General features: G+C 35.0%; 1 protein-coding gene across 6 annotated transcripts in view; it reads left to right on the top strand.

The window, feature by feature from the left end:
* SSBP2 (single stranded DNA binding protein 2) overlaps positions 1–16,306 on the top strand; it is a 310,974-nt gene that overhangs the window by 209,638 nt on the left and 85,030 nt on the right. For 4 of the 6 annotated variants that reach the window (XM_070793993.1, XM_019965384.2, XM_070793992.1 and 1 more), the window contains one exon: positions 12,863–12,952. The exons of the other annotated variants lie outside the window; for them this stretch is intronic. In XM_070793993.1, the coding sequence (XP_070650094.1) occupies positions 12,863–12,952 (90 nt within the window). The remainder of the gene's footprint in view (positions 1–12,862; positions 12,953–16,306) is intronic. 6 annotated transcript variants of the gene reach the window in all.

Genomic DNA, 16,306 nt, shown 5'->3' with positions numbered 1-16,306 from the left:
AGATGCTAGTTAGATGGGACCTGGCACTGAAAGCTCAGCAAATCAAAGTAAGGAATGGGCTTTTTCCTGGTATAAGGATGGAAGCTGGTTCCTAGTTTCTTTGAATCAGTGGACAGGGTCAGGGACCATTAGCAAAGTTGATATGATGGTGAATCCTAAATGATGGTTTCAGTTGTCTTTGTATTTTCCTGTCAGTGGAGCTAGCTTGGCTGGAGTCTAGATGAGACAGGGGATCCTTCAGTTAATAGTCAAGGAGCTGTGTCTCTGTGGCTAAGGAAGTGGAGTTAAGAGACCTGGCAGGTGATTATAACCGGAGAAAAGACGCTTCCTGTGCCGTTCTTCTCACTGTGCTTCCTGACTCTTAACTGTGGAAGAGAAAAGCCTGAGACATGATTCAAAGCCACTAAAAGATTGTGAGACCAAGAATACCACAAAACTAAACTTTGTTCATTTGGGAGATCGGAAAGACAATTCATTTAATCAAAATTATAGTATTTGCAAATAAGCACTATGCAACAGAGCAAATCCAATAACCTCTAAGAACCCAGAGAGTTCCCTCAATTCTAGGTGCCTCATGGAAAATGTTTTTCAAAATGAAATAGTAATTTTGGAGGAAGGGTGTTATTAGTTTTCTATTTATGACTTAACAAATTGCCACAAATTTATTACCTTTCAAGTTTATTATCTCACAGTTCTCTAGGTCAGAAGTCAGGGTTGACTGGGCTGTTTATGTCTCACAAGGCTGAAATCAAGGTCTGGGCCTGCTGGGTTCTTATTAGGAGGCTCTGAGAAGAATCAGCTTTCACACTTATGTAGGTTGTTGGTTGTTGGTAAAATTTAGTTCCTTGTGGTTGTAGGAATCAGCCAGAGACTGCTTTCAGGTTCTAGAAACCACAATGTTCACAGGCTCCAAGGATTACCCATGGGTATTTATGGGGGGCTAGTCTACCATGCTGCTAAGTCGCTTCAGTCGTGTCCGACTCTGTGTGACCCCATAGACGGCAGCCCACCAGGCTCCCCCGTCCCTGGATTCTCAAGGTAAGAACACTGGAGTGGGTTGCCACTTCCTTCTGCAATGCATGAAAGTGAAAAGTGAAAGTGAAGTCGCTCAGTCATGTCTGACTCTTAGCGACCCCATGAACTGCAGCCTACCAGGCTCCTTTGTCCATGGGGTTTTCCAGGCGAGAGTACTGGAGTGGGTTGCCGTTGCCAGGAAAGCAATTTTTTGCCAAGGGATGACTTTGATTGTCCAGTTTCTCTTACCATAAGAATAGTTAAAATACCTAGACCCCCAAACTGGTAGAAACCTAGGGATTTTTTTTTACTGAATCAATAGTGTAGAAAAAAGACAAAGGCTTCCAGCTTTGAAGTTAAAAAGGAAAAAGTAGGGCAACGACCAGAATCAATAACGGTTAAAAACCTAACACTTTTTCCTTGCTTTTCCTTTAAACTATGGTATTTTGAAATACCGCTTAAGGTTATTTTAGTAAGCGTTTGACTAAAATGTCCCCATTTTGTTTCATTTTTAAACAGAAAATTTTATATGCTATTTGAGTTTTCATCACAACTCATAATTTCAAGGAGTATCATCATACTAGGTTCAAAATTCTTTGTGATCAAAATGAATCTGTGCAACTTAGCTCAGCCCCAGGCACATAGTAGGTACCTAATATTTGGGTTGCATGTACGGATGCGAAGATATCACCTGGAACTAAATTGTCTCAAAGCAGATTCTTTATGTCCACTCTTTTTCTTTTTTTCCCCTTATAAAGTTATTGAAAATATGGAAGTAGAGAATAGTTCATGTAGTGGTGTAGTTCAAGTAGAGAAGTGTTCCCTCAGTTCATCTTGGGAAGTACAGTCTTACATGTATAAGCTGAATTATTTTACATTACTGCAGCCTAACTTCATTAGCTTATTTCAGGTTTTCATATTTTTTCTACATGTTATTTTGAAAATTTCAAGGGAGAGTTTAGAAATAATACAGTGAATACTCAATACCCCTCACCCGACTAAATTTCCCAATTTTTCAGCCATTTTTCTTATAATCTACCTTTTCTGATTAAAGTTGAATAGAGAATTTAAGGAAGCTGATTTCTGAACTATAAAATATGATGGTTTCTGCTGTTTTGAAAATTAACTAAATTAAAGTCTGCCTGCTAAAGTATTCTTTAGGAATGAAATCATCACTGTGTTTATCAGAGTCCTTTTGCATTTCTCTTGCACTTAAAATATATTTTAGCATCACTAGCTGCTTCCCTTCTATTGCCTGTCATATTTCCCATGCTTCTTGCCTTTTGTGTGAAAAGGTAGCATTGTGTAGAAATTACCAGCCAAATCAAAGCACCTTTTTTCTTCTGCATGGCAAACATTAGCTGTAATGTTTACATCAATTCTTTTACATTCTGTGTTTCTGAGTACTCAGGAACTACTTTTGATTTTGTTTTTAATGTTATTTCTGAGTCTCGCCCTCTTTTGGAAGCCTAAAGGGTTTGAGTATTATACCCTGGATAATTAAGTTTTGTGAAAACTATCTATAAAATATTTTTAAAACAAGCCTAAAACAGTAGTCAATGATGCTGGTTCTCTGGACTCTTCAGAGAGTGGAGTGGACTAGAGTAGAAAGTGTGTGACACTAAAAATGAATTTGTGAAGACAGGACAAACTAACGCCCGGCAATAATGAAAGTGATTTTTAGATTGTTTCTAGGATCTAACTTTCCAAAGCAGAAAAACTGGTTCATCATGGTCTGAAAATTACAGTGTTTCATATATTATTGAAATAAAAGGTCTTTTTTAAATTAGAAATGTCTGCATTTAAACTTAAAATTAGGGATTAGGTTTGTCTTAAGTTATTAATAGCATTTGGTCTTGTTTTTATAGCTATTGACAAAACCGGCAGTGTGTATTTTTAACCTATTGTAATTTTTATTTATATTACAAACAGAAACATGAAATTTCAGAAAGTGTGTGAACAGTTTATCAGTTATAACATTCTAACACTTAATTTATCTACCATCTTTGATAGATAATTGTTTACCATTTTCATAATTATAATCATATACCCATTTCTGTATTTGGAATGTTTTTAATAGCAGTATATCATAAATAAGACCTTCCCTGATGGCTCAAATGGTAAAGAATCAGGAGACCCAGGTTTGATCTCTGGGTCTCGAAGATCCCCTGGAGAAGGAAAAGGCAACCCACTCCAGTACTCTTGCCTGGAGAATTCCATGGACAGAGGAGCCTGGTGGGCTACAGTCCATGGGTTGCAAAGAATCGGACATGACTGAGTGATTAACGCTTCCTTTTTCATATCATAAATAAACTCCTGTTTCCCAAATAATTCCATTTGCAACTGTGATTTTTGATGGTTGAAACGTTCTGTCACTTATTTGTGCTGCAATTTATAGAAGTATTATATTATTATTAAATTTGACTATTTTTTACGATAAATGTATGACAGTGAACATGTTTAATGCACACTGTTTTTCTCATAGTTCACAATTTATACTGGATAGTATCTGAAAAGAAAGATCACTTAATCAAAACGTATTCCTTTTTACAGCACATGGTGTTTGCATGTGAAGTGCTTTCTACAAGTGTACTGACCAGCTTTCCATGCCACTATTGTTCAGTTGCTAAGTCATGTCCAAATCTTTTGTGACCCCATGAACTGTTGCCCGTCAGGCTTTTCTGTCCATGGGATTTCCCAGGCAAGAATACTGGAGTAGATTGTCATTTCCTCCTCCAGGGGATCTTCCTGACCCAGGGATCGAACCCACATCTCCTGCATTAGCAGGCAGATTCTTTATCACTGAGCCATCAGGGAAGCCTTTCCATGCCACTGTTAACTTGCTAAAATCCTGTCCTAGCATGATTTCTAAACATATTTCCAAAGTTATCAAAAATATCATAACTATATACTTAGATGCTAAAAACATTTGCAAGATTTGCCAGATCTTTCCTTTACATCTATTAACTGCAAAAAATTTCCCCTCAACTTTTGTAATTAGAAAAAAATAACCCAGATACAATCACTGAAAAGGTTCACATCTCACTAGACAAGAAATTTAGAGATCAATACCTATGGAATTGAAACACTGGGAGTTATAAATATCAGGAAAACATCCATCATATCTTTAGAACAGAAAAACAGTTTACATCCCAAGGAACAAAAATCAGATGGCATCAGACTTCTCAGCAACATTAATACCAGACAACAGGGGTACAGGGGTATCTGTAGTTTTGATGTGAGTTTAAAAAGGTATTTGCACATATGAGGATTTGGGAAATGGTATTCATACATCCTCTAGCCAACTAAGAAATGTATGCAAATTGCAACTCATATGAGGAGCACAGTTATGTTATTTTAAGCTGAAAGGGAAAAAACTAGACAAAATTGGAGTTATTTTTTATGTTGAAAGTATAAAGCTGATTATAAAACTGAATGTAGAGGTAAAAATTATTACTGAAAGAAGAGGTGATTAAGACAAAAATTTATACCTAAAACTCTAGGTGTTTATAATGAGGGTTAAGAAATAGAAGAGGGTGATGTAGAATAAGAGAAAGCCACCTTCATTTTTCATAAAGAAAGGTAAACAGTATTGTTTGCATTAACATTAGTACCTTTAAAGCTTAAGATGGAGAAAAGTTTCTTCTTTCTAGCTTTAAAGGACATCTCATTAGATGCATATTAGAGGCCTTTTCTGCTGAGAAGTGGAACAGTTAAACAAAATATAGCATAAAGTTTTAAAACATGTAAAATATCATGTATGAAACGAGATGCCAGTCCAGGTTCGATGCACGATACTGGATGCTTGGGGCTGGTGCACTGGGACGACCCAGAGGGATGGTGTGCGGAGGGAGGAGCGTTCAGGATGGGGAGCACGTGTATATCTGTGGCGGATTCATTTTGATATTTGGCAAAACTAATACAATTATGTAAAGTTTAAAAATAAAATTAAAAAAAATAAAATAAATGGATGGGAGATGATTTGATATATGAGCACACAAAAAGCTGAGCTTGAAATATTAATTTTAGGACAAATAGATTCAAGGCAGTGATTATTAAACATGAAAAAGAAAAATTAAATGGACAAGCAGTAGTTGTAGGGTATTATATATATATTTGAAAGAGCAAGAGGACAAAAATTAGGGACAATATAAAGGTATTTGGCAAATGGATAAAAATGTAGACCAAGAACATGGATATTTTATTAAGTATTCCTGGAATATTATGAAAATCAACCATTGATTAGGCCATATAAAAATTATTCAAAAGTTCCTAAATACAAAAGTTGTGTATCTTGCATGCATGCTAAGTCAATTCAGTCATGTCTGACTCTGTGTGACCCTATGGACTACAGCTCACCAGGCTCCTCTGTCCATGGGGATTCTCCAGGCAAGAATACTGGAGAGGGTTGCCATGCCCTCCTCCAGGGATCTTCCTGACTCAGGGATGGAACCTGCATCTCTTGCATTAGCAGGCAGGTTCTTTACCACTGGGAAGCCCATGGTATGTCTTACCTTGGCACACTTGGGAAACTAGAAACTAAAAATGAAAATAAAACCTCCATCCATTTATAAATTAAAGTATATCTTTGGTTACATGTACAAAGTTTGATATTAGTGTTCTCATTTTTTTCTAAATCATCTAATCAGTATCATTTTGGTTTCCAGTTATATCCAGTAACTCTTTGGAAAATTAAAATTGTATTTATTGGATGATCTAGGGAAAAAGCCATGAATACCACCATCAGACCTTGCAGATGCAATCAAGGATAAATTCAGAGCCAAATTTACAGTTTCATATTATTTATCTTTTTAAAAAAGAGAAAGTATTTACTAATTTATTAAAAAGTTTGAAAATAAAACCTTTTTTAAGCAAAGGAAAGTAGAAAAAAAATTTTAAGAGTAAAATATATTAAATAGGAAAAAAAGGTGAGTTAATAGAACAATTCCTGACAAAGATAATGATGACAATGATGACAACACTCATTCAGTTTAGGAGAAAGCAAGTCAGCCTCTGTTAAGGACCAGCAGATCAGGAAGTCAGGCCAGGCCAGGTAGGCAGGCTGTGCTCCAGAGTCATCCAGAGACTAAGGCTAGCGGGGCCTCCGCCATTGTTCAGGGCATTGGTCTTATAGGCATGTCAGAAATTGGATCTGCAATTAAAAGTAAGTAGGAGAAGGCAATGGCAACCCACTCCAGTACTCTTGCCTGGAGAATCCCAGGGACAGTGGAGCCTGGTGGGTTGCCGTCTGTGGGGTCGCACAATCAGACATGACTGAAGCGACTTAGCAGCAGCAGCAGCAGCAGCAGGAGGCATCCAGAAAATGATGTGTACCCCTTTTGCTCACATTAGTAAGAGCTTAATTCTTGGTGAGAGCAACGGAGACCGAGCAGCATCACGTAGCTGGGTTGTGGCCCCTGGCTACTTTTCTCTTACCATGGGAAAAGATGAAGGACAGATGGTGGTGGTCTACTTGCAGGCTCTCACAGCTGCTACAGAGGACCTTTTTAAAACATGTGGAAGTAGTGTGTATATGAATAAAACAAAAAGTCCCAAAGAAATGAAGTTTTCTGGGAAAAGATAAATGAACAGAATTGAAGAAAATAAGATAAAAAATATATAAAAAATAATAAGGACCATAATTACTTCCAAAATTGCCTTTGTATTCAGGCAGTTTTATCACTGCATATTTTTTAACTTCACAAAGTAGATAAACACCATATTATGTAAATTTCTTCAGAGCATTGCAAGAGTTTGCCATCCAGTCCATTTTGAGGAAGCAGAATAATCCTAATGCTTAAATTTGAAAATATAATCTAGCAAGGAATTTTCTAAACCTGTCTCATTTAGAAAATAGATATGAAGATCCTAAATAAAACATTATAGCTAATAAAATTATTAGCCTATTAAAAGGATCATCCATAATGATCAAGCATGACTTATCTCAAATACAATGATGGTTTAAGAAAACTGTCAATGTATAGTACTTATATCATGCTTCCCAAAAGAAAAACTAAATAACACCAATCAAATATGAAAAGGCAATGTGTCTCTTATTATTCCTGACCTTTGAAAATTGTTTAAAAAACACTGGGCATAGAAATATTTCTTAGTATGGTAAAGAACATGTCTTCAACCAATAGCCAAAGTATTTAACTGTGCTCTGCATTAAAATTATGAAGACAGAAAAACTACTGCAGAGCCATGCTTAACCACGGTTTTGATTTCTTCAGTTTTTGTTATTCACAGACAACCAGGATCTGAAAAAAATTAAAGATTCAGAAATAGGCAATTTATAACTTTAAAATGCACACTATTCTGAGTAGCGTGATGAAGTCTCACCCTGTCCTGCGTCGTCCTGCCTAGGACATGAATCATTCTTTTGTCCAGCTTAACCCACCCATTGTTCAGTCAGCAGCTGTCTGGGTTATCAAATCCACTCTCATGGTATCACAGTGCTTGTGTTCATGTGACCCTTACTTTGCTTATTAATAGTCCAAAGCACAACAGTAGTGATGTGGGCAATTCAGATACACCAGAAGAAGTTGGAAAAGGCTTCCTTTACGTGAAAAGTTGAAAGTTCTAGACTTAATAAGGAAAGAAAAGCAATCGTATGCTGAGGTTGCTAAGATCTTTGGTAAGAACAAGTCTTCTATGAAATTGTGACAAAGGAAAAAAGACACCTGTGCTGGTTTTCACACCTCAGACTGCCACAGTGCATGATGAGTACTTAGTTAACGTAGAAAAGACATAATAACATTTGTGGCTGGAAGACATGAACAAGACTTCAGCAAGAGATCCTCTGAACCAGGTGATAACAAGCCATTTTCTGCCAGTAAGGGATGGTTACACAGATGCAGGAATAGGTTTAGATCAAATAATATAAAAATTACAAAAGAGCTGCATCTGTTGATGAAGAAACCCCTGCCAGAAATGAGGAAGGAAAGGAGAGAGACCACATTCATAGAACTTATCACAGTATATTGTTATAATCATATTATTTTTAGTTATTGTTGTTCATCTCTTACTGTGCCTAATTTATAAATTAAACTTTAGCGTAATTATATGTGTATAGGAAAAAACATATACAGGGTTCAGTACTATCTGCAGTTTCAGGCATCCAGTGGTCTTGGAATCTATGCCCCATAGATAAGGGATCTACTGCATCAACAGTTTAAATATTTCTCAAAACAATACTTGTATCTGCCTTAAAAATAGCACAAATGTCTTAAGAGTAAATACCAATAATCCTCTGCCAGGTCTCGTCCTACTCATTTCTTCCAATTTCCAATAAGTACACCACTATTTTAGTTTCTATTATTACCTTCACAATTTTACGTATACTTTAAAGATCGTTTTCCTTTTCTACCAAATGTAGATTTTATGTCTTGATTCCCAGTTTATTCCTAGGCAGCTGGTTCTGTACCATCCTGAGTAACTAAAACTGTTAGTTATTTAACATGTATTTTATAATCAACTGCATCCTAGTTTTAATTTTAAGCAAAATTTTATTTTATGCCTGTTGTTTTGAAACTTTCTTACAAGAGTATATACAACATTTTTTTTTCCTACCATAGGCTACTAGTGATAATAATTAAGGTTAAAATAAGAACTCTTCTAGCTTTTATTTTAGATTGTAAAAAAAGGAAAATATAAAATAACAGCATACCTCACTGTTCTTTACATTCAGAAATCAGGAATTAGAGAATGAAAATAGTATTAAAATAGCATTGAAGAGAAAATGGGAAGTGGTGCTAGACACATATACAAGGGAAAAGTAAATAACATGAGGAAGGAGCATAGGTTGGCTTGTGCCTTGTTGCAAGGTAGAAAGATATGAAAACACAAAGTCCAAGAAAGGAGACTTAAATATATAGCAACATGAAGACTCATTTTGCGGTGACTCTTTAAAGTTCATTGTAATATTTTCCTTGGGAAAGCAAATAATTGTTCCATAATTTATTTCATTTGAAAATATCAAATTTAATATATTGTATTTATAAAAAGTAAGTAAAGATAGTGATTTAGGAAAACATATTTAAAATAAAAAGTAAAATTTTCACTTTCAAAAAAGCATTGAAATTCAAGTCATGTGGCAAAGTAAGTTAAGAGCAGTTAGAAAATACAAACCTGAAAGTATATATTAAAATCATATAAATTAAACCAGCAAAAAGAAAAATGTTTTAATGGTAATTAATATTTTTACATTTGCTCCAAAAATATTCACTTAATTAGAAGAAATATTTTTAAACCATGTTATTTATATGTCTTTCTTTTTCACAGGAGAGAGAACATAAAAAGTCAACCCTAAATAATTGTGGATATATTATATATAAAGGATTTTCCATGGTATTCTAATGGGAATTCACACAAATCCAGTGAAGCTAATGCTTTGTAGTAGCTCTTAGTATAATTAAATTATTTGCTGTCCTTTTGTAATTCAGTCACAACCCCCACCCCCAGAATAATACATACTTTACGAGTTAGAACCAACAAAATTTTTGTGGATCCTCAAGTCATGAGATAAATTTGTCTCGTGAGTTGGAAGTAAATTTGAAACAAGTCTTAGAAATTCCAGCCATGAAACCCAAGAAATGCGGTATTTCGCCCTTCTACATAAAGCTTTAATCCCTAAAACCTGATTCTTCCGTGGCTTACAGTTTCAAAGCATGTTTTAATATTATTTGTATTGCTACTGTATATAATTGAGCAATTTAGGTAGTTTGAAAAATACACTGTTTTCCAATGCTTAGAGTAACATTTAATGTGTCCTTTTAGTGTTTATTATCAGATTAGTATTTGTTATTGATTACCGTGGTGTACCAAATGGTCCTCTAAGCTTGAGTCCACACAGTACAACAAAGGGAGCAATTATCCCTTGTCAGTAAATCCCAGAAGAATGGATGGATAATTCAGCTCAAAACTGTGATCCACAGAGTGAAGTTTGGACTGAAATGCTCTACACTAGTGCTTTGTACTGGGTAAATAAACTTGATAATTACTAGTATTCCATTCACTTCAATTTATGTCCTTAGGCCAAGTCTAGAAGTTGCTATTACACCAGAAAACCAAAGCATCATGCTCTATACTAGACTGTGGCTACAAAACTATTTTCAAGACATCTCTATTGTTATGGCCACAGTATGATTATTATGAAAGAAAAATTTTCTAATAGTTCTTATGACACTAAAGGAATAGGTGCAAAATATAAATATGTAAGACATCTTTAAAATGTAGGAAGGTGATCCCAATGACAGAGTAAGAAGCATATTTAAATCAGTCACCATAATTTGATCCATTTGTTTGGCTGATTCATTCATTTCTGACTATTCTATTTAAAATTGTAATTCCTACTCTCTTAACTGGGAACTCTCTTATTTCTTGCTTGCTTTTTCTCCATAGCACTAATTGTGTTTTTCCCCCCTCACTAGAATGTTAATTCCAAAAAGACAAGGATTTTTTTTTTTCTGTTGTGTCAGCTATTATGTTGTAGAGCTTGATAAGAGAGTCCTGGCAAGATATATTTTGATTGAATTTATTAAATAATTTTGAAGTCATAAAATTAAAATTCAAAAAGTATTTCAGATTTAACTTGCTTAAATCTTCTATATCATTTGTTTCATTTTTAAATACTAGCTGAGAAAAGCCCTAATAAAACATAATACAATGAAGAACTTTGAAGAAAAAACTAGTATATTTTATACCTTTTAACAATGTAATTCTCCCTCACCTCCAAGAAAAGAGAAAAAATAAAGGAGCCAATGACAACCTAACATCTTTACTTGTTAAGTTTTAGTTTTGATACAAACCAATATTTTTCCCTTTTGATAGGCAAAACCTTTTTTAATATACTTAATGTCCTGTGCTGTGCTCAGTCATGTCCAGTTCTTTGCAACACTGTAGACTGTAGCCCACCAGATTACTCTGTTCATGGGATTTCCCAGGCAAGAATACTGGAGTGGGTTGCCATTTCCTCCTTCAGGGTATCTTCCCAACCCAGGGATCGAACCTGTGTCTCCTGCAGCTCCTGCATTGGCACGCAGATTCTTTATACCACGGGGCCACGTAAGCCCCAGTATACTTGCTAGGCAACAAGAATTACAAGAGAAATAGCATATTTGTACAGCACTAAGCAGTTGCAGCAGTTCACTAAATTCTATTTTTTTCTTGTAAACTGGCTCAGTGTTGTACATTTCTATAAAAGCAAAGGTGAGTGTGGTTTACAAACTTGTCTCTTTTAAGTAAGTTTTTTCTTACAGAAAAGGTTTCTGTTCTACAATTAATTAGAACAATAGTGACACCCTATGTCTAACTTTTAGTACTAAGAGCAACTTCCCCATTATAGTAATTGACTGTCAAAAGATGTAGATCAAATCTTTCTTCCTAGATCTGCCTGTAACCATATATATTTAACTAAAAGGAGATAAATGTTTGGTAAGGTTTTCTCTTACTCTAAAATTGTATATGAAAATTTTATACTAGTTAAAATGAGAAAGCAATTTGCCTTTAATTTTTTTAAAAAACATGAGTGTTGATATAAAATGCAAATTACAACAGTATGTGACAAATGGTATGTATTCAATTAATGTACACTTGAATGAAATTGCATGTTTTTGTTTAAAATGGGATAATAGATTGGTGTTTAATCTTAATATCTAAGAAATACTATTTCTTCTTTAATACTTAAGTGTTTTATCAGAAGTTTAGAATTTTGGCGTTCATAGGTAAACAACACGTTAGATAACCAAGTTTAAATCTAGGTTTCCTCAGGAAAGACCAAAAGCATTGGCCTTGATTGATAATAACTTCCAGTACTATAGAATAAACATACTTTAGTATCTTATCAGTTTATATACTGGGAAATATATGCTGCAAATATACTGAGATATTACATCTTCTCATGAAATATTAATGCATGAATGAATAAACTGATGGGAGAAAAGTATAACAAATATATAGACCTTGGGTTTGAGTTACTTTCATAACAGAACTGTTGGATTCATACTGATCTGTCTTTAATATATTTCTGATCCCTTCTTGACTGTTCTTAGGATTTGTAATGTATCTAAACAGATTGAGGGATGAAATCCATGGTTGTAAAATAGTTGTATGTATTACTGCTCTGTGTAAGAATTAAATCTAAAACCTTGACTCAATTATGAAGAGCCTATCCCAAAGTTTTTCATATTCCTATTTCTTGAAGGTGTAGGATTCCATGAAATCATTTGCAAGTAAAGTAGACTTTGAATTTTTCAATCTGATTTTTTTATAATCTGTTTATATGAGACTAATCTGTGCAAATCTAATTCCTTTCTCTTATTCAGTCTCCTAATTACTTTTTCATCCTCACCACACTACTTTTGCTATCTATTTTGGCTACCAATTATAGTATTTATATTAGAAAGTAAATAAAGTGAGTGTTGCCACCTATAGACAGAGAATTAATATAAACAGAGTTCCTTTTTCCATCTGGTACAACCATCATTTTCAAACTTGTTACTTATTTACCTATTGGTTGATGTTGCCATTTCATAAGTCTTTGCCTTAAAGCATTTATTTAAATTTCTATCATTTTATCATATTAATTGCCTTTTATATATCACTCAAATATAGCATCTTATTATAGTTTGTAACTTTAAAAAGTTTTAAAGAGATCTGTTTAAACCAAATAACTTAGTCGTATACCAAAGTAACTACTATATCTTACTTTACCTCTGGAGTGGGGAAAATTACCAATATTTGTTCCCAGGAATGAAAAGCTTCCCTTCCTGCAGTCTGTTATCATCAGTTTTTGGTTTTGTGCCTTCTCTGTAATGATATAGGTTTGTTTCTCCTTTATTCTTTGCAGAGTGCTGCAGCAGCTCCCAGTCCAGTGCTAGGAAACATTCCCCCAGGAGATGGCATGCCAGTAGGCCCTGTACCACCAGGGTTCTTTCAGGTACTCAGAGCAACTCTGACTAGGACTGTTAAGGCATAGGAACTCCTGTTCAATTTTATTGAAAGGTTCAAAGGAGAACGAGGCTGTTGTAATCCTTAAAGTGAACATAATACTGTGCAGCCAACTCTTGATTATTCAGAGATCTGTTTTAGTGTGTAGATTAGCCTTCCCTCCAGTGTTTTATTTGTTGTCCAATTTTTATTCGTGTATTTATTTTGCCATTTCACTGTTCAAGTAAGAAAGGTAGCTTAAGTGCAAATTAGCCCATTAAGCTAATGTGGTGAAGATTTGGTGGAAGAAAAGGCTAATGGATGAGGTTTTAGAATAATACATGGATTTTAACTATGTAAGCCATCCATATCTCCACAGACCAAAGATAATCAAGATTTGGCTGTACTTTCACACTATGGCTAAATCATAACTTATTCATTTATCAAAATTATAGGCTATAACAAAGTAGTTTTGTTATAGAATCATTTTTGTGGCTTTTAAACAGATTTTTATCAATATCATTACATAACATAAAATCAGATTTTAAAATGCATATGTTAGTATTTTAAATTTGCAACAAGCACATTTATTTTAGCAAAAGATAATAATGATTTTTTAAATTACATTACTTTTATGGCATCCACATTTAAATCTGACAGTTTTCTAACCCAAACCAACATAGATTCTGAAGTTTAACTACATAGTTAATTTTATAACACCCTTTGAGAAAATTAGGAAGAAGTAAGGAGTTAGAGCTACGATTGGAAGGCAGTATGGAAATTAATGTAATAGGCAATATTGTTAATGAATTACATTGGGTACTTATAAACTATTTTGTCACTTTTGTGTTTTGTATTTTCAAGATTCTTGAAAATCATTTGTTGATACTTACCATCATTACAGAGTAGATCAATGTACTTATAAATGTGAAAATAGAAAAATAAGTAACTTTCCACAGTACAGCAATTGAATAAAAAAGTCATAATTAGAACCAAGTACTAACTCTGAAATGTAAAGTCCTTTAGGATATGCTTATTTGTCTGGCTACTTTATATTGATATTCAAAGTCTTAGAGCTCACATTCTGTGGTGAAGCACCTTAAAATATAGGAACATATAATTAATCACTATTTAACATAATAAAACCTAACACTTAGTAACTGCTTACTGTATGCCATGTTTTTGTTCTAAATGTTTCACATGTATAAACTCTTAATCTTCACAATAACCTAAGTGTAAAGTAAGTCTTATCATTCTTATTGCACAAATAAAAAAACCAAGGCACAATAAGCAGTTTGTACAAAGTCAGAAAGTCACAGGACTGGGATTCAAAGCAAGGCTTTCTGAACTTCTGCCCTTGACTTTACCATTTAAAGTTCACGTGTGTGTATGTGTTAGTTGCTCAGTCGTGTCTGACTCTGGAACCCTGTGGACCATAGCCTATCTGTCCATGGGATTTCCCAGGCAAGAATACTGGAGTGGGTTGCCATTCCCTTCTCCAGGGTATCTTCCCAAGCCAGGGATCAAACTTGGGTCTCCTGCATTGCAGGCAGATTCTTTACCTTCCGAGCCAATGTTCATAGTTGATCATTATTCATAAAATATTTCTAGCTCATTTTATGTGTTTTCCTCATGCTAAGGATAGATTGAAGTTAGGGAGCAAATCAGAAGAGTTCACCTACTTACAAGAGCTAGTAGAAGCTCTCTAAGTGGCACTTTAAAAAAAAAAAAAGAGAATGAGTTCGGAAAGAAGCCAAATTCTTCCTAGGGTCAAGCAAAGATGTATAAACCTATACATATTCATTTTCACATTTTGTAGAATGAGCCAGTCTTCCCTTACCTGCCTTCTGCCTAAGTCTTGGTAAGAGTAGTTGAAACAGAATTAATTTTTGTTTTAATCCAATTAGATAAACATTTGGCTCCCAGTAGAGGTCAGGCACTGTGGCAACATCTAAACATGAATGTGTTTATATGTAGCTTCCTAAAGCTCACTGTCTAACCAGTGAGACATTATTGACAATAAATAACTGTAATATAGCAAGATACATGCTGAAACAGTGGGAAGTTCTGTGTTGACCTAGAGAAGAGAACTATTAAGTCTGCCTGAACTAGAGCTAAAGGTGGTTTTGAAAAAGTTTTCCAAGAAAACAATCAGAGGAACAATACTCTAGAAAGTGGGGAAAATATAAGCAAAAGCATGGAAGCATCAGAATTACCTATGCAGAGGTGTTCAGCGAAATATGAACGGACAGTAGAGGAGGGAGGCAGGCAGGAATTCCTGGAAGTGAAATTGGAAGATAAACTCTAGCATCTTGAGAAGGGCCTCCTCGTGTGCCGTGTAAAGAACTTGCGTCTTTATTCACTAGGCTTGTAGGAGCTGTTGGACATCTCTAAGAAGGGCAGTGACCAGAGTTCAAACTCTAGGGTAGATTTACGCTTTGTTAAGCACCTGTGATATAATTGTATACAAAATCCCTGCCCTCAAAAATGTACACTGTGGTGAATGAGAAAGAGAAAAGGCAATTCAAATTTAGAAAGAAATGGCTATATTAAATGAGTAGTGTGTGTTTTTAGAGCAAATCAGAAGGCCACCAAACTCAGTCTTGGGAGAGCCATTGTCAGAAAAATATTGCCAAAACAGTAAATAAATCCAAGTTGGCATCTAAAGATGATTAGGCAAAGGAAGCAGGGAGAGATGAAAAGAACATTCCAGGAAGAGGGGAAAAAAAATTATGAAGACCCAGACAAGAAAGCAGAGACCAAATAATTCCCAAAAACTGGAGCTTAATTATTAGCTAAAGAGAGAATGACTAGCAATGAGACTCCAAAGGTACCCTGAGGGGCCTTGTAGGTTAAAGAGTTTGAGCTTGATCTTAAAGGCAGTAATAAGCTATTGAAGGGTTTTAAGCTGGACGGAGGCCTATTCCTATTTGCATTTTTTTGAAAAATCACTCCAGTTATAGGATGTAGTGAGGATTGCAGAGGGACAGTTTTGAAAGTAGGGAGACTATTTAGGGGAGCTGTTACAGTAATCCACATGAGATTTGATGATAGGGACCACAAAATTTGAGGTGGGACCTCCAATTAAAGATATCCTATAGACCAATAAGCATAAAGGTTTGAAGGCCAAGACAGTGATCTAGACTACAGATAAAAGTTGCAGGATTGTCATCATATCAAGGACCTGAACCCACAGGTGTAGGCTGACTGTTCAGGGAGAAAGTACAGAATGAGAGAGTAAAGGGATGTGTACTTGAGCTCCCAAAACACTAACACTCAAAAGAAGAGCGAAGGCAACAGAACCTGTGAGAGAGGCTATCGCAGGGGGTCAGCTGTATGGCTGTGACAGTAGCTCAAGAAAGAG

This window comes from Bos indicus, chromosome 7 (genome assembly GCF_029378745.1).
Source record: "Bos indicus isolate NIAB-ARS_2022 breed Sahiwal x Tharparkar chromosome 7, NIAB-ARS_B.indTharparkar_mat_pri_1.0, whole genome shotgun sequence".
Taxonomy (NCBI): domain Eukaryota; kingdom Metazoa; phylum Chordata; class Mammalia; order Artiodactyla; family Bovidae; genus Bos; species Bos indicus.
This window is presented reverse-complemented; position numbering and strand designations above follow the sequence as displayed.